The 25,239-nt window shown below is 37.6% G+C and overlaps 2 protein-coding genes and 1 long non-coding RNA gene across 5 annotated transcripts in view; 1 reads left to right on the top strand and 2 right to left on the bottom strand.

The window, feature by feature from the left end:
- Positions 1-595: 595 nt before the first annotated feature.
- On the top strand, positions 596-16,395 carry spag1a (sperm associated antigen 1a). 2 transcript variants are annotated; one of them, XM_058752857.1, is made up of 8 exons: positions 596-1,093; positions 2,504-2,603; positions 3,149-3,301; positions 7,605-7,759; positions 10,494-10,635; positions 11,686-11,812; positions 12,018-12,144; positions 12,397-13,044. In XM_058752857.1, exons 1-8 carry the CDS (start codon positions 730-732, stop codon positions 12,492-12,494), a joined length of 1,266 nt encoding a protein of 421 aa, XP_058608840.1. In that variant the 5' UTR covers positions 596-729; the 3' UTR covers positions 12,495-13,044. The 2 variants fall into 2 exon arrangements, with proteins under 2 accessions (XP_058608840.1, XP_058608841.1); XM_058752858.1 differs by lacking the exon at positions 12,397-13,044 and adding an exon at positions 15,228-16,395 and having other exon boundaries at positions 602-1,093.
- Positions 956-11,677, bottom strand: LOC131525363 (uncharacterized). The gene is made up of 3 exons (XR_009267198.1): positions 11,504-11,677; positions 11,106-11,200; positions 956-1,090 (listed from the first exon to the last, which is right to left on the bottom strand). It is a non-coding gene; the product is annotated as an uncharacterized LOC131525363 (long non-coding RNA).
- Positions 16,396-16,966: 571 nt separating the features above from the next.
- The window catches only part of rnf19a (ring finger protein 19A, RBR E3 ubiquitin protein ligase), a 33,186-nt gene continuing 24,913 nt past the window's right edge, over positions 16,967-25,239 (bottom strand). The window contains exons 8-10 of one of the 2 annotated variants that reach the window (XM_058752855.1): positions 24,123-24,336; positions 21,045-21,188; positions 16,967-19,995 (exon numbers count right to left, since the gene is read on the bottom strand). In XM_058752855.1, the coding sequence (XP_058608838.1) occupies positions 19,278-19,995; positions 21,045-21,188; positions 24,123-24,336 (1,076 nt within the window). In that variant the 3' untranslated portion in view covers positions 16,967-19,277. The remainder of the gene's footprint in view (positions 19,996-21,044; positions 21,189-24,122; positions 24,337-25,239) is intronic. The other variant, XM_058752856.1, reaches the window with a different exon arrangement.

Here is a 25,239-nt window from a genome sequence, read left to right as displayed (position 1 = left end):
GACAGTAAAGACATTTATAATGTTACAAAATATTTAATTCAAATAAGTGCTTTTATATGTTCTATTCACCAAAGTATCCTGAAATAAATCTAATCAAACAATATCAAGCAGCAAAATTATCAATTTTTCAACATATTTTCATGATTTCTGAAGGATCATGTGACACTGAAGTCTGGAGTAATGATGCTGAAAATTCAGCTTTGATCAAAATATATTCAAATGGAAGACAGTTATTTTTAATTTGTAATAATATTTCTCAATGTTACTGTTTTTACTGTATTTTTGATCGAATAAATGCAGCCTGGGGGAGTATACAAATTCTAATTAATCCAAACTTTCGTCCGGTAGTGCATGAGCTTTATTTTGACAGCACAGAAATGACATCATAAAGTCGCTCAGAAGCCATAACACGAACAATAAACTTCAAGAGCGCAGAGATCCCGAGCAGTGTCAGCTGAAGGGCTCTGCAGCTGATTTTCCGCACGATGAAATCCAGCAGGGCCATTTGAACTCGTCTGGCTGCTGTTTCACAGGAAACCTCCCCCACTCTGCAGCAGCTCCGCAGCCCCTCCCCCCGCGTGATGTCACAGTGCGCCCCGCAGGAGGCGTGTCCTCCCGCTTCTGGCTCAGCCTCACAGTGCGCAGGGAACAGGAAGAGAGCGAGAGAGTGTATGAGTGTGTGTGTGAGGACGAGAGCTCGCTGTATTGTGGTAGGGACTGAGGGCAGCCATGGGGAATTCACAGAAGAAGGCCCCCGGTCACGGAGAGGGAGGGGGCCCGCACTCTCAACCTGGGACCCCGGGGCACAAGAGGAGCCATGGAAACAACACAGCCAACTCAAAGGAAGTCCAAGGGAAGAGCCCGGCAGTGAATGGCAACCTTCCAGCCGGCAAGAACCAGGATGAGCCTCAGGGCTCTGGTCCGGCGCACAGTGGCACTGCCAGGGAGAGCTGTAATCTGGATGCCCCGTGTGGGGCCCTTCCTCCTCCTCTAGCCAGGTTCAAAAATGAGGGCAATATGTTGTTCAAAAATGGACAGTTCGGGGATGCGCTGGAAAAATACACACAGGCCATCGACGGATGTATAGAAGCTGGTAGAGTACAAATATTCTGTTTTAGTACTTGCTGTCAAAATCAGACATGACATTTGTGTTAAAAGAGCAGATATAACAGTCTTTGGTCTTACCAAGATTGTGTATTTTTGGTAAGGCGAATATTTTGGCAAAGTAATCATTGCTTTAGTACACTGACATAGAACTACTGCTTTTTAATGATTTTGCTGGGATGCTAGAATTTTGTTTTTAATTATCTTGAAATTATTTATGATATATGTGCATTGAAATAGTATATTTGAAAGATTTTGGGTGTCGCCAAAATGCTATTTTTGGCATATTATACTTACATACAGATTTGAAAGGATTTTTAACCATTCAGGTTTTTATCTCAAAATAATTATGTATGTGTTAAAATAGTCTATTTATCTATTTTTGGTGTTTCTTTTTTTTTTTTTTAAATGAATCATTCTGGCTGGGTACAAGTATTTGTGTTAAAGTAACTTTAATTATTTAACAGATTTATTTTATTTAAAATGTAACATATTTTGGTGTTACCAAGATGGTATGTTTTGGTAAGGTGATTGTTTTGGCACGGCTATGGTTGTTTTTATAGTATATTGACTTAAAAGCAGTTGGTTTTTTAAATATTCTGGTGGGATAAAGTATTTCATTTAAGTATATTGAAATTAATATTAATAATACAGATTTTGGTTTCAGGAAAATGCCTTTTTGGCAAGGTGACAATATTTTGATACTTTTATAGTATACTGACTTAAAAGTACTGGATTTTTCAAATGAAGCACCATATTTCAATGACTCTGGTGGGGTACAAGTATTTATGTTGAAATATTATATATTATATGTGTGCATAAATAGTTTTTGGTGACTGTTATTGACTTAAAAGTACTGGGTGTTCCAAATTAACCAGCACATTTAAATGAATCATGTTGTATTGTGGACTACAAAAGCATCTATTGCGCAAACATTGCATAGATCCTGTTAAGCAGTGTTGAGTAATGCAGTGGGGGGGGGAATCCAATACCGGTTCATAGGGAGGCTCTGCTGTTTATATGTCTCATGGAAAAGGTCTAAAACCGCTGTTCATCGATCCATTGCACGTTGGGGACTTAAGCCGCATTTTTGTGAAACAGAAGTGAAAGCGTTTAACAAAAATGCTGCTCACTTCCGCCACTTGGCATTGTGGGTGTGCCCTTTAAAGTTACGTAATGGGTCTTTTGAAAGCAGGGATGTACTGTCTTTCTAACCTCAGCTTCCCCAGAGTGTTTATTCTATGACTATTTGGGTTTGTAACATGATACCAGGTGACTAAACAAAATGTATTCCAGCATGAATGGCTGCCTGGACACTGAACCCATCCTCCCACATGAATCCATGCAGATCTAAAGCTGCTTTCTTGGTCTATTTTCAGTGCTGTGCTTGTATTTGCAGGTATCGACAGCCCAGAGGATCTTTGTATCCTGTACTCCAATAGATCTGCTTGCTACCTCAAAGATGGAAACAGCTCAGACTGCATTCAGGACTGCACCAGGTTAACCACACATTTACATACTCACTCTGTTCAATGGCCTGAGTCAATGGCCAGACTTTCACAGAATAATCAGAGCTTCGTTTAGCTTGGATTTATGTGTGAGGTAATACTGCAAGTGCGTGTGACTGTCTCAGAAAGATTAACACCCAACACCGTTAGTTGCACTGTAAGGAGCTTTACCAGCAGACTGGTTAACCGTCACTAAAATCCCCGGCAGTCTGTTACCGTGTTCTGCTCCTTTGGAGGGAAATAATAAAATTTCAGTGAGTCAGTGAGTCTTGTAATCATACTGTACTCTCCGCTGTCCTGTTTGGACGCATCCATTCTTTAATCCTATAATAGATTTCAGAGGAAAGACAGGAAAATTATGGGTAAAGAAGAGAAAATTACACAAGCTTTAGCTTATATTATATTTGAGCATGAATATTTAGACTCCAACACATGCAGCTTTATGAATGGCTTTCTATGTAGATTTAGAGAGTTCATTGTAGGGCACAGGATCAGAGAAAGATCTTGATCCTCTGTTTCATCCTGTTTATTTATAGGGCTCTGGAGCTCCACCCCTTCTCGCTGAAGCCCCTCCTCCGGAGGGCGATGGCGTACGAGTCTCTGGAGCGCTACAGCAAAGCCTATGTGGATTATAAAACAGTCCTGCAGATAGACATCAGCGTGCAGGCGGCTCACGACAGTGTGCACAGGTACAATTCACCGGCCCCAGGATGGCATGTTTATGTTTACAAACAGGGCCGTTTCTAGCCAATTTGACGCCCTAGGCGAAATCCCTATTGGCGCCCCCAATAAATATTATATATATATATATAAATTTTGAGTTTTTTTAAATATATATATTATTTTCAGACACCAGTTTCTTGTTACATTCAAATTGGTTGTTATAGTAACTACATTGATTTGTGGAGATTGAGTTCCACAAATCTGAATGTATTATTTGTAAATTGACTTAAGATAAACATTTTGCACAATTTATTATCTGTAATATCATTGTGTTTGCCTCTAGATGCCTGTATAGCCCTATGTAACAATCCGTAGTAGCTAAGACATTGCACATAATTTACACATAAATCACACATAAATTAATTTTATTACATTTGGATTTGGATACATGTTTAGATACTATCAATGGCTACTTTTTGTCTTTATCTGTTTTTTGTTCAATTGTTTTGTTGTTGTTGCTTGAAACATTGATTTAAAGTGTCAGTTATTGCATTATTATTTCAGCCGAACCTATAAAACCCTTTGTTGCCCCAAACTACATATAAAAGCCTGATTAGTAATCAATGCAGCTACTTAATCCTTTGATACTAATTAAGGTGTGAACTAGAGGTCTGCATTCCCGCGGCTGACCCGACCAGATTCCTTGTAACCCTGGTGCAATTTGAACAGGAGCGGGCGGTCTAACAATATCCCGTTCCCGACGTCTTTTCAGAACAGCATATCTGCACAAGCACCGGTACAGCCTGCACTCCACTTACGCATGAGCTGCACGCATCAACCAGTGCTTCGTTTTATTTGCGAGGTCTCTGCGCAGCATGTGCATAATGATGCTCAGAGCAGGCTAGCCTACCAGTGAACATACGGCCCGCAGACAGAACAGGCAGGCTGTCGATGAGTGACAGAGCAGAATAAAGATGGAGCAAAGTGTGGATGCGCTGTCCTTGAAGAACACTCAACTCGGTTTTGTTTATATTTTGCTTAGCCTATCATTTTAAATGACCGATGTCGAATTTATTTATTTTTCTTCCGCGACACTTTTCCTACGCTACTGTGTTTACAGCAAGATGTTAAACGAATTTAGTATTTTGACAAGACGAATAAAATTATAATAGGCCATTTTTGTACAACCTACATTTTTTCCCCCTCTGCGACACTTGTTCCTATTGTGTTGTAAAGGTTAAACGAATTGTATCCTGACAAGACGAATAAAAATAAGGAATACAATTTTTGTATTTGCTCTATGACACTTTTTTTTCCCTACTGTGTTGGCAGCAAAATGTTAAACGAATTTTGTGTTTTAAAACATTTTGCTGTCAATAAAAGACTCTTGACAAGACGAATAAAATAACAATTTGTGCAGACTACACTTTTATTTGTTAGCCTATCTGTCTTTCTTTCAGTAGAGGAAATTTAAATGTGTGATTCTGGAAACGAGATCTAAATTTAGCGGGAACGGTCGGGTCGGGAAGAAAATTGTTCAAAGCGGACAGCGGGTGAACAAAGAGTTAATATATGGCGGGAGCGGGATTTAAAAAACAGTCCCGCGCAGACCTCTAGTGTGAACTTCCCCTTTAAATAACGTGACGCTCTGCCCTCTATGTGTATGATGCTTCTTCTCCCATTAAGTGCTGTGTAGTGAATGAATTGATCAGCAATTCGACACCTCTATAAAGATGTATAACTCGACAAAGCGGTTTAATAAAGGATGTATTGATCTTGTGAATTAGCGAATTTTAGCGAATGACATGCTGATCCTTTAACAATGCATTGGCGCAAAAACGCACACCTTTTGGACAAGTCTTGCAACACGATTCATTAACTGCCACAAATACTGCCTAAACAAAATGCTGATTTTGTGCACTTTATTTACTGTACCAATATTTTAAATTGGCCTTTGAACTTAGCTTTATTGCATGGCAAAAAAAAAAGAAAAAGGAAAGCTTTACCTTGCCAAAGCACTGACAGAGCCCATTGATCTAATGGCGTTGATGAGCGCTCCAAATGCAAGCATGCAACAATCAGGCAGCAATTGACAGCGCGCTGATCCAATGGCATACAGGCATCGTCAGATTGACAGTACTCTAGCCCAATGATGTTGGGGATCCAGTGGGGGCGGCAATCATATTTCAGGGTGACCGTGCCACTCTTTATCACAACCCTGTCAAAATATAGTGCCAGTACGTGCGCTCATTGGCGCCCCTTCAGCTGGTGGCGCCTTAGGCGACCGCCTAGCTCGCCTATGCCTAGAAACCATACTGTTTACAAATGTAGCTTTCTAAAAAATCTTTTATTATTGTCTACATCCTGCAAAATAGCCCAAACATCTTTAAAACAGGGTTAATTTACTAAGAATATATATATATATATATATATATATATATATATTATAAAAAAAATATACATACTCAAAGACGCTTTTCAGACGCGCTCCAATTCACTTCAAACTTCACTTCAGCGCCAGGCGCGAATCAAACGAGCCCGGATACGGTACCGGAGACCAGGAGCTTCATTAGAACATCAGTGAGATGAGATGAGATGAGATGAGATGAGATGAGATGTTGTCAGGCCATATGTCAGTAAAAACTAATCTTCCTGTCCTGCTAGCCGTTATACTGTGCTTTTAGCGCGTGCTCTTCAAGTGCATGCACAAATGTGCCGATGCGCGCTGTATTGGGCTATATTAAACCACTGTATCATATTCAAACCCAAATGAAACTACTAGTATGCAATGTTTTAGTTTTGTCGTCGGTTAAGTCATGAAGTTACAAAAGAGGGCGATTAAAGCTGCCTTAAAACTGTGCTTGCATGTACTGAGTCACTTTCACAGCAGCAGCAGTTTTTAAAGCAGCCAAAATAACCTAATAACCAGCTGCTGTGATGTCTGTTAATCAAAGAACAAAATTAAAAAGAGGAAATCGATAACTTCTGTAGTTTTAAGCTTTATCTTTATTTAATTTAGAATTTAGTGTTTGATTATTAAACTTTATTAAATTAGGCTATAGTTTCTTGCTGAAGAGCACAGGTATATGCTATATGACATTTATTATAATGGGTTTATGTGAAGATCGTTTTAAGTTCATTTAAAGTCTTAAGTTTAAGTTATTTTTTAAAGTCTAATAAATGTTAAATTGAAAGCTCTCAATTATACTATAATGGTTAAATGGTTAAATATTAGGAAAAAAATCCATAGAGACATAAGTTGGTATCAGTGATTGCCTTTAGGCATAAAAAAGATGGCATTAAAAAAATATATACTTTAAGTTGTTTCTACATTAATTTGAAGATTGAATATGAAATTATTGCAATATAAAAGTATAATTAAAAATGTTAATGTTAGGTGGGATTAATCGCGATTAATTTCAGAAAAAAATGTGCAATTAATTAGTTATTTTTTTGTAATCGATTGACAACACTAATATACACACACACACACACACAGTGTATATATACAGTATATATATAGTATATATATACAGTAAGTATATATATATATATATATATATATATATATTCTTTGCAATATATTTTGAGTAGCTTCTTGGCAGTTTTTCACATCTTAAAGTCTACAAATATTGCCCAATGTACTGTTAATATAAAGGAATTTTTCATATTGATTTTTCACAGGTGTTTTTACCATATTTTGAATTACACATTGCATGATTGTGTTTTAGGGTTTAATCAAATGTCTATAAACATAATGAATGTGGGCAAAAAGTTACCAGTACTTTTTCTGTTTTCTACACATTTTTTTTCGTACAGTCTTGTTTTAATTGGAAATGTTTTTAAAAATGTTGACTTGCACATTTTTCTTCCTCAAGTAAATTCATCTCATTTCAAGGACCTTTATATTTTTCTACTAGAAAGCAAGAGCAAAGTACTTAAAGGAATAGTTCACCCAAAAAAATGAAAATTCTGTTTTCATTACTCACTCTCATGTTCTTCTAAACCTGTATGAGTTTCTTGCTTCAGCTGAACACAAAAGAAATATTTTGAAGAATGTTGGTAAACGAACAGTTTCTGCCCCCACTGACTTTCATTATATAGGAAAAAGTACTATGGAAGTCAATGGGGACCGAAACTGTTTGTTTTTTCACATTCTTCAAAAGATCTTCTTTTGTGTTCAGCAGAAGAAAGAAACTGGTTTCAGGTTTGGAACAATTTTCATTTTTGGGTTCAATGTCCTATAAGGAAGTTATTTTTTTTTTGCAGTGAAATGGTCAAAATTCCAGTAATTTGTTCTGTCTGATTGTGTTTGTGATGTGATCTCAGAATCACTAAAATGCTGATCGAGCAGGACGGTCCTGACTGGCGAGAGAAGCTTCCAGAGATCCCAAAGGTTCCGCTTTCTGCCCAGCAGCACCGTAAAGATGAGCCCAGTGCAGAGGTTCTGCAGGCCCGCGCCGCCAGAGCCGAGCAGGAGAAGGGTGAGTTAACACCGCACCAGAACACACATACCAGACACAAGAGACTGTTTTTGGACTCAGTTATGAGCAATAAGTGAACATGGATGGTATAGTTTAAAATAGTTTTCCAAAAGTTAAAATATATGTTAATATCTGTGCCTTTCACACCTGAAAGGGTTGACCTAGGTCCGTCTTTGAATATATATATATATCTTATTTGCATATTTACAAGGTTATTAAAAGTGGGTCTCATTCATTACTTTGAGCGTGAAATCTGCATTTGAACGTTTCAATGATGATTCATCAATAACTTTTGTACTGAAATTTAATCTAAATGTACAAACAGGAACAACTGAAATCACATACTCCAGATGGCCTTTTGAATGTGTTCGGAGGAAAGTATATGCATAGATATTCAATCTTAAATATTTTTCATCATATACAATAGTAAAAGAGAAAGTTAAGGTGCATTATAGCTGCGAGATATTATGTATGTAATGTTATATACTGTATGTACAGCTGGCCAGTGTTGGGTGTAATGCATTACTATTGTTATTGAATTACATTTCCCTTTAAAAAAGTAAAGTAATGGATTATTATTAAAATATTATTATTATTAATTATTAAAATCAATGTAATGCACTGTGAACTAACATGAACAAACAATGAACGACTGTATTTTTGTTAACTAACATTAACAAAGGTTAATAAATAGTTTAATAAATGTATTGGTCATTGTTCATTCGTGTCAGTTAATACATAAAATAATGTTAATAAATGACACCAATAAAGTTAATAAAGTGTTACCACACTTCAGTATAAAACAATAGTGAATTTAACATCTGATGTTAAAATATATGTAACCTTCTCCCTTTAAATAGTTTGGTCAGCTCAAGAATAATATATGCAATTTTATATGATCTATTTGAAAGAATTAAAAGAGCAGTCTCATGTCTAATTATACACCATTAAAGATGTAATTTGTAGCTAGCAATTAATAACTTTCTCGCAGTAACTTAACCCAAACTGCAGCTGGCTCATGAGCTGTCTGTAATCTGGCTCTGCATTAAAGGTTTTTATTATGTTTGAACTGGTTTTAGGGAAGGCGCACTCGGCATTACTCAAAGATCTTGCTGCGTGTCTTTAGAGAGCGTCATATATTTGCTGAGAGTAATGAAATGCCTGCACAGACCCACCTTAACCCCTAAAGTATATAGCTATAATTGCTGTGTAAATGCATTCTTGCCATTTCTGAGCAGCATCAAACAGTCTTTGGAAATGTCACCTCAGATGTGCTTCTGTACCACCTCTGCAGTGTAAATTCTGTATTTTAGCAGGTTGAGCTTTATTATTGATACGGACCAGAACCAGCTAGGATATTCATGCTGAGGTTATGAAAGAGGGCTGCATGCAATAAAACATAATGCATTTCCAAACAGAAATCCATGCTAGAACACCAAAGACCTGCAAATGCAGGCCAATGCTGATGAATAATACATGCAGAAAAAATGCTGTTGAACAACTCATAACAAACGGCCGCTGGGAAGCCTTATTAGGTTTGATATTGCGTGTGACGTCTGAATTTTCTGTTGTTCACGTGTTTACAAGAATTATGCAAACCGTTTCATTCACACCCTGCATCTAACAGCATTTGTCAGCATGGATGTACAGCGCTTGCTTGATGGCAATCAATTATGTAAAAGTGTAACATAGTCAGCTCTCATCGTAATGGAACCAGACGGCTCCGGTTTCATTCTGACCTGAGAAAGGAAGACCCACATGATCACACGGCACACATCAACGCCGATCACATTAACAACGGGACAACCTTTGCTCTGCTGTCCTTTGAGCCAGATGAAGTCATAGCCATGGGTGTATGTTATGTTATTCCCACTGCACTCCGAGACCAACCACTGCAAACCTGCCAAGCACACCGACACAAGCCTGTGTAATGAAGTGTGCCGCCTTTGAGTAACATGCCCAGGTCTCATTTCACCGCAAAAACAACAGAAAAATATAAAACATTTAGCTGTGTTGTTATTGTTACCAAAAACTATAAGAAAATTGTTTTCGGTAATTGAAATATAGCCGAAATAAAATAAATATAAATATTAGATGAAAAACTAAACTTAAAAAAACGTAAAATCTGAAACGTTGTCTTGAAGTACTAAAACTACTATTTAAAAAATAAAGCTAAAAAATAAACTAATAAAAATGACAAAAACACGTAACAAAATTACATTGAAAAAAAACCTAAACTGAAATGAAAATATAAAATAATATAAAATACTAAAATATTTATAAATACTATAATTGTATAGAAACGATAGTAAAATAACACTGGAAATTATATTTTGCATAAAGAAAAAAAATAAGCTTATTTGTTTTACCATTAAGATTTTTTGTGTTGTGACATTAATTTCATTACAATTAAGGATATGTTCACCTTGAATTTTCAGTACTGTAAATACAGTAACTTTGATCTTAAATGTATTTTACTTGCATCATTAAAATGTTTCTGTTGTTGTTGCACTACAATAATGAGAATTTGGGAGGGAAATGTGCTTAAATTTGATTACATTTTTATTTGCTTGTTTGTTTGCTTTTGTAATTTTGAGAATTATCACCCAGACATGTTCTTGACGGGTTTTGTGACGTTCACACTTTTATATTGATATTACTTATAGAATGGATTTCTATAATTTAGGGAAGTATTCAGAAGTGTAAGTCTACTGTAAATCTACTTTCTCCACAGCCAGAAAAGAAGAGGCTCGGTTCACATTGCTGAAACAAGAAGGAAATGACTTTGTGAAGAATGGCCAGTTTCAAGGTGCTGTGGACAAATACAGCGAATGTCTGGCCATCAAACCTAATGAATGTGCCATCTACACTAACAGGTAAACCTGTCCTACACGTTACAACTGTTATTATCAGCCAAACACATGCTGTGTTCAGAAAAGCACAATATTTTTTTGACATTAACTTTTAAACTGTTAAATACAGACCTACTGTGAGCTACAGTAGGTTGTTAATCAGTGGTAAATGCTTTTGTTAAAGCCACCGGTTTGAATTATTTCAAGTTCTTTTTTTAAAATAATCATGCTAAACAGCAGAGTACAAATTCATTGTGAAAAACTGCATTACCCATGATTCTGCAAAGAAATCTCAACCAATCAGATAACTGAAATATATATATATATATATATATATATATATATACACACACACACCTATGTATGCATACATATACAAATTTAAATGAATAGTTTTATATCTATCTGTCCTTTTTAATTTGATTGCATCATTTGCAATGCATCATGGGATTGTAGTTCTTAGTTCTTTCTCTCATTAAAGTGCAGTCTTGTACCTTTGTCCTTTTGTCCATTTTTTTTTCTCTTGAAGACCGGTTGATTTGGTTATAACTCGTCTTCCATACGGGAAAAATGAATGGGAAAAATGGTGCTGAAAAAGTGGACAGATGCATTTGTACTCTGTTTATGCAGTATGTATATTATACTGATAACTTTTTAGACATTCTGGCACAAAATGCAATTAAAATTGCAATATAAATGTTTCATTTCTAAAACAATTAAACATGCCAACAAAAAGAGCACGTGTAACAACAGTAGCATACTGCTTTTTGAAATGTTGCATAATGCATACTGTACATGCATAATATAGTATACACTGTACAGTATGAAGCAAGCAGTGCGCTAGTAATCTGTTCTGAACACAAGCTGCAGTTTGGTGCAGCTAAATACTTACAAAGTAGCAATGAAGTGAACCAGCTGCACATGTTGTCCTGAGCCTTCCAGAAAGTGCTGAGACTGGAGCTGCTCAGAAGAGGCTATTCAGTCAGCAATTAGCTCTGACAACTCCAGCATAAAACACCGGAGGAGAGAGTCAGGCCGCACTGCTGAATGAGAAATGTCTGCTGTGTTTTCCAGAGCGCTGTGCTATCTCAAGCTGGAATGTTTCGCAGAAGCCAAACAGGACTGTGATTATGCGCTTCAAAACGAGCCAAACAATAAGAAAGCATTTTACAGACGGGCACAAGCACACAAAGGCTTGAAGGTTTGCATTTTGCCAACAAATATGCCATTTATAGTCATAAGAAAGCATGTCTCCTTCATTTTTTGTGCATTTAACATCTAAAACATTGTGAATAATGATTGTGCATGCAACAGACATCAAACCAAACTAACCTTATATCATAATAGTGTTGAAATGAGTGCAGTAAGGCAGAGTTTTGATGGGCTGTCTGTATGTTTTCCCTCAGGACTACTTGTCAGCCAGCACTGATTTACAGGAAGTACTGCAGTTGGATCCGAATGTGCAGGAGGCCGAGCAGGAGCTGGAGATGGTGACTAACCTGCTAAGAGAGAGTCTATTGGCTAATTCTCAAGGTAAAGTCTCACTGCCAACGAACATGTAGGGAGAGACAAAAACTAGCACAGTTCAGACTATGTAGTAAATCAGTTTCTTGGAACAACACCATTACTTTTAAAGTAATGCATTGCAATATTGCGCTATTAGCTAAAAAAGTAACTAATAACGTAATAAAGTAATGTGTTACGTTACTTTTGCATTACTCTTTCTTATTTGGGCTGGGCTTGCTTGTTTGATTTTAATACAAAAAAGTAATCTTGTCGAACCAGGCTCCATCGCTGTGACACGGCGGGATTTTATACGAAATACCTTTTCCTCGAATACTACTGAAGCCTTATTGAATCACGCCAGTAAAACTGGCCAATGACGTTCAAGCGAGCGAAATATGAGCGGGATCCCACTCTATATAAGGCAGTGCTTGTACGTCATCCATTCAGAATCTTTGACTGAAGCAACTTGGCATTCTAAGATCCTGAGCTCGGTGACACGGCAATAACAGCAATGTCTCGTTCCCTCATTTCGACCTAAACCCTATTGAGCATCTGTGGGGCGTCCTCAAATGGAAGGTGGAGGAGTGCAAGGTCTCTAACATCCACCAGCTCTGTGATGTTGTCATGGAGGAGTGGAAGAGGACTCCAGTGGAAACCTGTGAAGCTCTGGAGAACTCCATGCCCAAGAGGGTTAAGGCAGTGCTGGAAAATAATGGTGGCCACACAAAATATTGACACTTTGGGCCCAATTTGGACATTTTCACTTAGGGGTGGCCAGTGGTTTAGACATTAATGGCTGTGTGTTGAGTTATTTTGAGGGTACAGCAAATTTACACTGTTATACAAGCTGTACACTCAGTTTTGTAGCAAAGTGTCATTTCTTCAGTGTTGTCACATGAAAAGATATAATAAAATATTTACAAAAATGTGAGGGGTGTACTCACTTCTGTGAGATACTGTACATCAGCATGATAAGAACTGCCTAAAATGATGGAAACCTTGGATGGAAATATTTATTTGAAGTGGAATTGGTCTGGCCAGTCGCCACATGTTACAGGAGTGACTACAAACCACAGCCAATCAGAAGAGTGTGTGGGCGGAGCTATCTCTGCAAGCGCTGTCTCCAACTTGTAACAAAAATGTAAACAATTTTAACATTATTCAAAATACATACTCAGTAAGTGATACAATATTTGTTTTTAAATACAGTTGTATGTTTACACAGTTTACAGATTGAAGGTTCTTGTTGACTTGTTTTCAGGATCCCAGGTAAATTATCTATTATCTATTGTCTATTAAAGTCACGCAAAATGATATTCGAACTCAAATTAAACAATTTTAGTACTGTACAAAAAACGTATCTGAGATAATCAATGACCTGTCAGCCGCGACGTCCCAGTAACAATTACAAAATAGAAGCTGCTGTTGCTCATCGTCGCATCGCGTTATTAGGACACGGTGCAGCAATCGTTTAATCAGTTTAGCCTACATATTTGTTTAATCAATATCACTGTTATTCAGTAAACATAAAGTTAAAGGGTTACTCCACCCCAAAATGAAAATGTTCTCATTAATTACTCACCCTCATGTCGTTCCAAACTCATAAGACCTTCGTTCATCTTCAGAACACAAATTAAGATATTTTTGATGCATTCCGAGAGCTCTCTGACCCTCCCATAGACAGCAAGGGTCCTTAAACAAGCAAGGCTCAGAAACGTAGCAAGGACATCGTTAAAATAATCCATGTGACATCAGTGGTTCAACCGTAAATGAATCAGTGTTCTGAATGAGTCGGTTGAGTGAATCGTTCACTGACTCGCCGCCACCTGCTGGTGAGACCTGCAGAAAGAGTCCCACCACTAATGAACAGACTGGGACCAGAACTATTTTATACTAAGTTTATAAAAATGTGATTGCAGAATGCAGCAATGGATCATTTAAGTATTATAGAAAGTGTGTAATAAAAACCAGAAACCTGAAAACACATTAACCACTATTTATCTAACAGCCGCTATAATCAGCCATGGTACCTCAGTGAACTTTAATCTTAGGTTTAGCTGATTAGCGGTGTTTACTGAGGCAAGGGTCATTATTACGGTTATTGCTCATAACCAAACAAATCCCTGTTCCTTAAGTACTAAACTTTGGCTCATAACCATGTGTTTATGCAGCAGATATGAATGATACATACAGAGCAACTTTTTTTTTATGTTCTTGAACTTTTATGTTTCTCACAAAAAAAAACAAAAAAAAGTCTCATTGAGAGAGGATTGTGGCTCATATCTAGAGACCAAGATAAATTTAACAGACACAAACTACTCAGAATACATGGGCAACGTATATTGGCAACCACCTACAACATCATGGTGGGGAGTTATGCACAAGAAGACAGAACTCATATTTTCTGCAAAATATGTGTATCTTGTTTAGCAACAACAGGCCCGTTCACACCAACGATGGTAACTATAGCAATAACTAAAGTTTTAATGATCGTTCTAATTCCGTGAGAATAATGTTCATACTACAACACAGAGAAACGTATGGAAGCCCGTTTACGCCACAGAAGAAAAAATAAAAAAGGTAATTGAAACATTTTCTCTTTTTATATATAACCTTCTGACAAGAAAAGTAAGAACTGTGACAAAAAGTCACAATTAACTTTTAAATTTTTTATTCTGTGGCAGAAAGAATTCTGTGCATCTCACAATTCTGACTTTTTCTCACAATTCTGAGTCTATATCTCACAAATTCCAACTTTTTTCTCATACTTCGGAATTTATTTCAGAATTTATTTATTTGATATTTTGAATTTATTTCAGATTTTTATTTTATTTTTTTATTTTTTTGAGGTTGTATCTTGCAAATTCAGAAATTTTTCTCACAATTCTCAGTTTATATCTCAAATTCCGCCTTTTTTTTTTTTTTTTCTCAGAAGTCCGAGTTTATATCTTGCAAATTCAGTCTTTTTCTCATAATTCAGAGTTTGCACGTTGCAATTTTGTATCTTTCTCTCGAGGTTCAGCGTATACACCAAATGTAGCACTTCAATGGCAACAACTGGCTTCAATGTGACATACATGATGCTGACTATGACTGTTTCCTCTCTGCAGGTTGACATCGAGGCAATAAAGGATGAAATGAACAGAGAGCTACAGGAAGAACAGACCCTCCTTCATTAAAGCCAGACACAGCGGATCCAGCGAGCTTGAGAATTCCAGCTCACGGGTCCCACAGTCCCGCCACGAGGGTCCACTCATCCTTAGACTGTCATGCGCCGCAACTAAAGTTTCCCTTCCAGCAAACACTCATCTCACCTTCTTCTAGGAATATTGTCTGATGCAATGCTGACAATACAAAGCATGCAAATGGTTCATACTCTGTAACTCTGGCTTCAGTAGGCACGTGTGAGCATGGCACGGCTGGGAAGCGTGAAACAAACGGGATTCTCGGGTTATGATGGGACGGTTGTCGAGTGTATGAGAGAGAATGTGCCTTTTAAAAGAAGCTGTGGCTCACATATGGAGTGATTTAACACTCTCAGACGAAATTGTATTGGAATTTGATTTGCTACATTTAGTTATCTCATTTCTCAGGATTTAATATATTTTTAATAGCTATTTCATTGTATTGTGTAATATATGCATACATGTAGCTCGTGTAGTGTAATTGTTTTGGACATCTTCCAGCCTTCAGCCCAACCATTGTCTCAATATGCATAGATAAAACACAAGATCCTACATGGTATGAATGTGCAATAACATTAGATGTGGTTTTTCTTTGGGATGTCAGCAAAAGAAATATGTTTCAGATAAATAAATTTGCATCAGCTAAATAAATGGCTTTATAAACTATTAGGCGAAATATTTTTGCCATTAGACATGGTTATTTTTTGAAATAATATAACAAGTGTTTCAGAATCGCAGACCACTGCAAATATTAAGCAACAAACAGTGTCCCAAATGTACACTACTATTTAAAGTTTGGGGTTGGTAAGATATTTTTAAGGTTTAAAAGTTCATTAAAAGATAGTCAAAAATACAGTAAAAACATTAAATATTATTGTAATTTAAAATAACTATTTTTCTATTTGAATATATTTTAAAATGTAATTTATTTCTGTGATGCAGCGCTGAATTTTCAGCATCATTGCTCCAGTCTTCAGTGTCACATGATCCTTCAGAAATCATTCTAATATGCTGATTTGCTGCTTAATATTTTTGTGGAAATCACAATACTTTTTTTTTTATGCTTTGATGAATAAAAAATCATTTATTTGAATGATATTTTGTAACATGGTCTTTACAGTCACATTTGATCATTTAATGCATCCTTGCTGAATAAAAAATAATTACAGACCCCAAACTTTATACTTATGTTTATAATATATGTAAAATTTTATATATAAATTTGATTTAAATTCAGTAATTACGAATTTCCATTTGAAATAGCCAAGACAAAATCTTTTACAGCATTTATTAATCTGTTTCAGAACAATCTGCTTTTGTTTTTCTATTTAAACCTGAAAATAAATAAGTTTAACTTTGAAAATAATTATGTAAGATTATTAGGTCATAAATTAAACGTAGGAGATCTGTGACTTTAACTCCATACACAAAAAGTGAACATATCCCAAGCTGCTTATTGGATCTCAAATAATGCTGGGGTCACATGGTCATTATGTTTTGTTGAGGTCAACTTGAGAGCTGACATATAATATTAACCAAATCAATACATTTAACTTTTCACTCAAACTCTTATGCTAATATTTCACACCCCACTCTACATATGCAGTTCTATCCATACACCTACACATAATTACATCTTACATAGCAAACACAGAGACCACATATCTGGATTCATGTTTTTATTTTCATTTAGATATGCATTTACACGCATATTATAAAGCAAATATACAAATAACAAGCTGTTTTGAACAAGTTAGAAATCAATTGGCCCTAGCCTCTGAAATAATATTCGTACAGATATGGGCAGGCTCAAAACATAAGAAAAAAAAACCACTAAAGAAATAGAAGGAACAAAAACAAAGCAGCTTGTGGCATTGGATCAGTCCCGAGAGATTACGGAGCAGCACCAGAACGGCAGCAAGAAAGACCAACAGAAATGAAGCCGATGAACAGTGCAAACACACGAGTCCGAGCAGGCGTCTGTAAACTGTGAGTGTGTTGAAGTGTGCAGGAGTCGTCGTCAGCAGTGAGCCTGAGTGCTGTCTTTGGTAGGCGTTTAGCACAGGGACGCTAGGAAACGATGCTACGCCGCCTCGCTAACATTCAACGCAGCCTCATCCAATACATTTGAATTCATAAGACACAAACCGGAAAACAAATGTAGTTCATCTATGATCCAAAAGGCACCATGAGTCAATACAGATAAAAAAAAAATAAAATTAATAATAATCACTTAATCAGTTGAAACAACCTGACTGTGATTACCATCATAGCCTTTACAATGAAAGTAGTTGAATTTTTTTTTTGTTTTAAACCCATTGCATCCATAATAGCCAATTATGGACTTGGCTTTGCAAGGACCACTTTTATTTTTTTTAAATTTTTTTAAACAGGCCAGACTCTCCCTCCCATGAAAGGGTTTGGTCAAGTTCCCTGTCCTACCAGCAGGGGGCGCGACACGGCTTCATCCAGCTCTTCACTGAAGCAGTGGCTTCTACTTTTCCCAAAAATGGAAAAAACGCAGTGACAGCAGACGAGAGAAATGAAAATAAGCCCCAAAAAAAGTAAAACGCAATCATGTACAAGAATCACTGCTGTGAAAGGGATATCTACTATTGCCTGGTCCCTCATGGGCTCATCTTGTATCAACATCTCGATAAGAGCATTGGATCCCTCCAGACTTCCTCGTCGCCTCTGAATAGTCGCAGACTCCTCCAACTAAAGCTATATGCTGGCTAACTGAGAGTATATGTGTGTACATGTGTAGTGAAGGTGCTCCTGAATACACAGGTAAGTCGCACGGTATCTGTCAAAAACGCGTCATGGTCATATTCCAGTCCAAAATTATGGAATAAGAAATTACATTTAAAGAAAATGAAGCCTATTTGTAGAAACGATAAAGGTGTGAGACATTTTCATGAAAGTTAAGCAATTCGAATGACTGTATTGGGAAAAAAAAAATCTTATTACTGTAGTGCAAAAATTAGATACATTTAAATAATGGTAGCATTTGTACTGCTGATTTTTTCTCTCTCTTTTTTTTTTTTTTTTTACAGCAATAATACTGTTTTATTAGCATTAAGAATCTAGTAAAGAATAACCAGGAATTACAAAAACTATACTACAATAAAGAGAAAGAGGGAGAAAATGTGCTTAAAGCAATAGTCCACCCAAAAATGAGAAATCAGTCATCATTTACTCATCCTCCTCACGTTGTTCCAAACCTGTACGAGTTCATAAAAGATATTTTGAAGAATGTTTGTAACCAAACCGTTTTGGTTTCCATTGACTTCCAGTTGTATTTTTGGGCAACATAATGAAAGTCAATGGGAACCAAAACTGTTTGGTTACCAAAATTCTTCAAAATCTTCTTTTATGTTCCACAGAAGAAAGAAATACAGGTTTGAAACAGCATCAGGGTAAATGATGACAGAATGTTCATTTTTGGGTTAACTATCCCTTTAATTAACATGAATGTCACAAATCAAGCACGTCCTAAACAGAGGCTTCATTTCCGGTATGCAAGGAATGATATTTCTCTTCTTTCCTTTTAATTTTGGGGTGAAAAACGAGCTGTACACGCTTTATCTACGCACTCACTCCTCACCGGTGAGGCGACACTAAACACTGAAACAGAGGCATGTGTGATTGACAGCTACATCAGCATCATCATCCGTCTCTGTGCATCACTTGCCGCCTTACATTCATCTGTTGCCTTTCTGAATCTTATCCGAGCTTGGGTCCAACTGTAAGCACTGACCGACTGTCGATCAAACGGTAAGCTTCGGTCACAGCGAGCTTTCTGAAACCTTGAGGCGCATCCTGCCCTTGACCAATGTAAATAGTGGCGCTCCTTCTCCAACATTCGAAAACAAATCAACCAACCGGGATGTTAAACCTCCATGAAACGAGCTTTAAAATCTTCAATCCTTGGTAATAAAGGTTAGCTGTGAAAGCTAGCATGTGTGTGTCTGCTTATATCTCTGTTTGAATGCAGGCGTTACGCACAGGGCTAGTCGGCTGAGGAAGGTTGTTATTGCGTTCTTTAGGCGAACTCTGGCCCACATCAGCCGTGCATATTAAACTCACATTCTCCTCCGCAATGTAGCATAGCGGGCGCTCTGCCGCCCCGTCAGGGGTCAGAGGGGTGACCGCAGCTTGCGGGAGGGTCCCAGAAGCAGGACAGTTCTCCAGCCGGTCGTTCTCGACCTCTGGAAGCGGGCTGACCGCTCCGGCCGTGTTGGGATGTCGGGCGGTGGACTCGTAGCAGGGCGGTCTGCAGGCGTCCAGGTCGGAGCAGCTGAACTCTGAGAAGTGGCTGGAGTGCGAGTCGGCCACAGACGGCAGGCTGCCGCTCAGAGAGGGCGAGTCTAACTCGCTGGAGTTGGTGCTGCGGCGCTCCAGCAGCTGGGCGTCCATGTCTTCTCGCGTCTCGTTGATCTTGGTTCCACCGCTCTTTTTGCGCAGCTTGCCTTTGCTCTTCTTGCCGGAGGAGGAGGAAGAGGTGGAGGACGGCTCCTTGGCCCAGCGAGAGGTAACGCACTTGCCCTCGTGGGGACAGCCAGAGGGACAAACACCGGGCCCGTGTCCTCCGCTGCTGCCGTCATCCATACTGCTGCTGCCGCTGTGGTGCCTGAGCTTCCCTCGCTTGGACTCCACATCCACCTGCACCTCCATACTGCTCCCATCCCTGCTGCACAACAACGTCTGCTGTTAATAGGCCCTTTCATGCAGTAATACCAGTAAACTGACGCAAAATTACCGGAACGACTTTACCGGTAAATTAAAAAAATGTGACCCTGGAGCACAAAACCATTCATACAGTAAGCAGCACGGGTATATTTGTAGCAATAGCCAACAATACATTGTATGGGTCAAAAAGATCCATTTTTCTTTTATGCAAAAATCATTAGGATATTAAGTAAAGATCATGTTTCATGAAGATATTTTGTAAGTTTCCTACTGTAAATAGATAAAAACTTCATTTTTGATTAGTAACGTCATTTGGACAACTTCAAAGGCGATTTTCTCAATATTTAGATTTTTTTTGCACCCTCAGATTCCAGATTTTCAAATAGTTGCATCTCAGCCAAATATAGTCCTATCCTAATCTTATGACACTTATGACTGGTTTTGTGGTCCAGGATCACAAATGTGCTGTTCACACTGTTCATTGGCAATGGCGTTCCGTCTTTTTTTCCAGTAAAGCACCATTCACAAATCGGTTTCAAATTACCGGTAAATTCTGTGGCATCATTAACCAGAAATCATTTGTGTTTGTAAACATGAAGGGGTATACGCGATCAGTGTTTTTGTTGATGTTTTCATTTTTGTGTCAAACGTTTACATTCATGCAGCTTCTTTTGGGCCAGAGACATCGCATTAACACAAACACAGCGTGGAGTAAATGCGTCAGAATGTTATGATTGGGCCAGAGCATCTGCAGTTTGAATTTCAACAGCTCTGGATTGGCCCGGAGTAGACTTATATCAGAGTGTCCTGAACTTGTACGAGCTCATACAGTGTTCACACACAGCAGAATTCCGGCAAATTACTGGTAATGTTACAATTTCTCATACCGAATTTACCGGTATTTTTAAAAAGGTCCTGTTCACACATGATCTCTTTACAGCAATTTAGCAGTAATTTTCCAGTGAAGTCTTTGTGTGTGAAAGGGGCTAATGACAGCTCAAGCTCCATCACTGAGCCACCTTACATTCTTTTGGTTATATGAACACAGACCTGTCCAGAGGCAGGTAGGCGTTGAGAATGGATCCAGCCATTGCTTTGGTACTAGCGTTGTCACTGATTGTCCCCAGACTGACGGTGCCGGACTCCCCGCTCAGACTGCAACGCTCCTTTTGAACATCAGCTTGAACTTCCAACCTGAGAAACACAAACAGCACATTTAAAGGGGTCATATGATGCGATTTTATGTTTTCCTTTGTCTTTGGAGTGTTACAAGCTGTTTGTGCATATATATGATCCGTAAAGTTGCAAAGACTAAAGTCTCAAACCCAAAGAGATATTCTTTATTAAAGTTAAGACTCGTCCCATGCCTTCCTAAAACGCCTCATTTAAACACGAAGATTTGCATAACACCACCCATATGTTTACGCAAAGAAGGCGTAGCTTTTATTTTCGCTGTAGTATTTTTGCCATTGCTGCCATTTTGTGGAGAAGCAGTGTGTTTCCAAATATGGTAAAGGGCGTAACATTTTGGTCACACGCTTGAGGTATTCGGCCAATCACAACGCACTGGATAGCTGGCCAATCAGAGCACACCACGCTTTTTAGAACGATGAGCTTTGTAAAAATCGATGCGTTTCAGAAAGGTGGGCAGAGAGGAGCAACAATAATGTACAGTAGGGATGTTCATTTTAACCGTTAACCGACCGATAAGAATTCTGACCGATTAATACAATTTAATACCGATTAAACGGTTTAAAGTCACTTATTTATTTTTTTTAGTAATTTATCAAGATATTTTAAAAGGTTTACTGCATGGTTAAAATAAGCTACGCGTATTTATATATATAAAAAAAAAAATAAAAAAAAAGTTTTTAGAGAGAGTAAAAAAACATAAGCCTATAAGTCGCATTTTATTATTTCATTCAGAAATAGGCCGACGCGAATTACAAATATTATAATAAACACTGTAAACATAGCTATGCTATTTTAGTTCCCCTCACTCCACAACAAATCCTTTCAATTAACAGTAGGCTATTTAGGAAAGAGCAAGAATTAAAAATATAAGAAGCTATAGCGACAAACCAAAACGAATTAAGGCTAAAACGAAACTGAAACCAATGTTGGGTCTCTCATTCGACAAAATCAAATGTTTCCATATTCGCGATGTATTTGAATGCCAAAATATTATTTACCTTTTATGTACAGGCCTACTTCACTCGCGTTCCAATACCCACGTAAAACAAAATGTTTTGCATAACTTCACGGCGGTACGGTGATAATTTAACGGCACAGATTTTACTACATATTTAAACTGAGCAGTGTTTTTTTTTTCTTTTTCCCATAATGTTTGACTGATTGTTTTTTTATAATGATAATGAACAGGCTGCATTGTCAAAGTAGAATGCTTAACCGTGTGCGCGCATGCGGCGCTGGAGCAATCACTTGATTTTTATTTATTTTTCCTTCTAACAGTGGAAGCAACTACTCCTTTTAGTCATGAAGATAATCGGAATTGTAAAAGGTTAGGGTTGTTTACTGCTTTTTGCACATGTAAAATGAATCCCCGGAAAACAAATGTTAGTATTTTTAATGGGTCACAGACACTTATTCTAATTTAATTTTAGTTCCAATTTAAAATAATCTTATCGGTTAACGGTTAATAATCGGTTAACGAGCGTCAGTTGTCAGTTAGGAAAAATAACCGAAATGAACATCCCTAATGTACAGTATGTGGAAAATGTGTTTTAACCTTAAACCACGTTAAAATTTGCATTACACCACATACGCAAAATAATGTTATTTTTAGCATCGTTATATGACCCCTTTATGGCCTGTTAACGGATCCAAATGTCTACATTAATTTTCACATGCAGTTTGTCTGTTCAGACCATTGCGTGAAAACATTAGACTTTAGGTTATTTTTGGAAAAACTGAAATACCCCTGTTAGCCTGCTACACAAAAGTGCTGCACAGCTTTCCATTTCTGAGACCTGCTGAGAGGTCCAATCGTATTTACAGGTTTTCTAACAGCTGTTGAGATTACTGTATTCACTATGGTGGTTATTAAATAACTAGTGGTTGACCAATATAATTGAAATTTATTTTCTTTAATTTTTTTAATTACCAGCCAGGAAGATTTCCTGTTTGGTCGATAAGTGTTGGAAGCAGCCTAATAACTGAAAGGCAAACAATATACTACTTTATTTGATAACACTTTAGTTTAGGGACCAATTCTCAAATACGCAAGTCTTTGAATATCTAACAAACATTTAGGCCCAGTTTCACAGACAGGGTTTAGGATTAAGCCAGAGTTCAATTAAAACATTTAAGTAGTTTTTATAAACGTGCCTTAGAAAAAAACATTACTAGTGTGCTTTACTGGTCTTGAGACAAAACAATGACACTTACATATTTTAAGATTTTAGACTGGGAGTAGGCTTCAGCCTTGTCTGTGAAACCGGGGGAAAATGTGACAAGTCTCACAAACTTGGGCAAATCCAGCTGTTAGATCTCCTTGTGTGCATAGCCTGCATAAAACATGTGTACTCTTTATGTGATGGTCGGTCCATGTGAATGATCTTCCATCTTCCTAAATACTGTGTTCATGAGCGACACCAAGTCATGGTTTTATATAATAGCAGAGGTTCTGGGCATGAGACCAGAAGCATGAATCCTATTGGCTGGCTAGTTTTCTTGCTGTGCGATGGAAAAGACATTAAAACACAGCTATGTTAAAAAAAATCTGTTGCCTTGACCAGTGTTTCTCAGCCCTGTTGCTTTTACTTTTTGCATGTCTCTTTAAATCAAACACACCTGATTCAGGTCATCAGCGCATTAGAAGAGAGTCAAAGACCTGAAATGGGTGTGTGAGGACACATTCAACATGTGCAGTGTTGGGGGCCCCAGAAACACAAATGCGAATGTTCATGTCAGTCTGAACAGCCATTTGTTCAAATTAAAATGTTTATCGGTCTTTTGGGATTCTGGTGGATGCTTTGCATTTTGAACTTTATAGTATGTCCACAGAGTCACATCACACTTGGATTTCAAAATACATGCCATTAAAAAATAAAGGCCATTTTTGGTCAATAACAGTGCACAAAATGACATGCAGACAGTGTCACCGACCTGTTAAAGCAGTTGACCATGGCACTTCCTGACAAGCTGCCAGTGATGCTGGCCCCGGCGAGGGCCATAGTGCTGGCGTTCTCGCTCAGGTTGTCTCTCATTGCTCCAATACGCTCCATGTGGCTCCCACTGGCACTCAGGCTGCCCGTCAGACCCCCCACACTGCCCTCGCCGATGCTGGGGTTATGCCTGGTCTCTGCTACCGAAGTGGTGTCTGATAGAAGAGAACAGATAGAAAGGGGTCATTACAGCAGTTCATAAAAGTGTGAAGTATTATGGGGGGAAAAAACAAAAAAAAAAACAATCAGTAGTACTGTTCCAGTGTTTGGTTTTTGAGATTTGCACTACAAGCCTGATTAGGGCTCTACAAAACATACCGAATGAACTGCAGTCATAAAAATGGAATTTACTGTACACGGCAGAATGTCGTTTTAAATAAACCAAAAGTACAGCTGTACAGTTAATCAAATTGCAGTATGGATTAGTGTCTGTAAATATTAAAGTGCAAAAAGACTTTAAATATAAAGTTTGCATGTTTCTGTGTAAATGAATAGCACAGTTTCATCTACTACCCAAACTCAAGCATGCATGACACTCACAGTGTTTTCAGCATCTGCTATACATCTCACTGTATGACATGAACTTCATCTCTAAAGCTGCTCTGTCACAATGTCACAATTTTTCATCCATGTTTTAATTTAAACGTAAACCTTGTTGTGTAGCATTTTGTTTGTCAAAATTCCATTTGATTACATTTTACAAGACATACATTTTATGTCCTTTGGATTATTAGCATTTTTGATGATAAACTTGAATTAAAGAAAATGCAAAAAATCATTACATACAGCACTATTATTAATGATTTTTTAATTCAAGTTTTAAATGAACTCAACTGATTAGCTACACATCCTTTTTGATTATTCACATTTAAACCATTTAGACAGACACGTTAATCTGGGAAAAATAACACTGAATTTGAGAAACCTGATTTCTCTTACACATAGCACGAGCATGTTTCAAAAACTTTTGCCTCAGGCTTACTCTGTACATCAGAACAAAAGCTACTTGCTCGCAGAAATACATGAGCTTCATGGGATTTATTTGGTGTTTGAGAAAC

The sequence above is a fragment of the Onychostoma macrolepis genome, chromosome 19 (genome assembly GCF_012432095.1).
Source record: "Onychostoma macrolepis isolate SWU-2019 chromosome 19, ASM1243209v1, whole genome shotgun sequence".
Taxonomy (NCBI): Eukaryota; Metazoa; Chordata; class Actinopteri; order Cypriniformes; family Cyprinidae; genus Onychostoma; species Onychostoma macrolepis.
The sequence above is the reverse complement of the archived record's forward strand: the minus strand, read 5'-3'. Positions and strand labels throughout refer to the sequence as shown.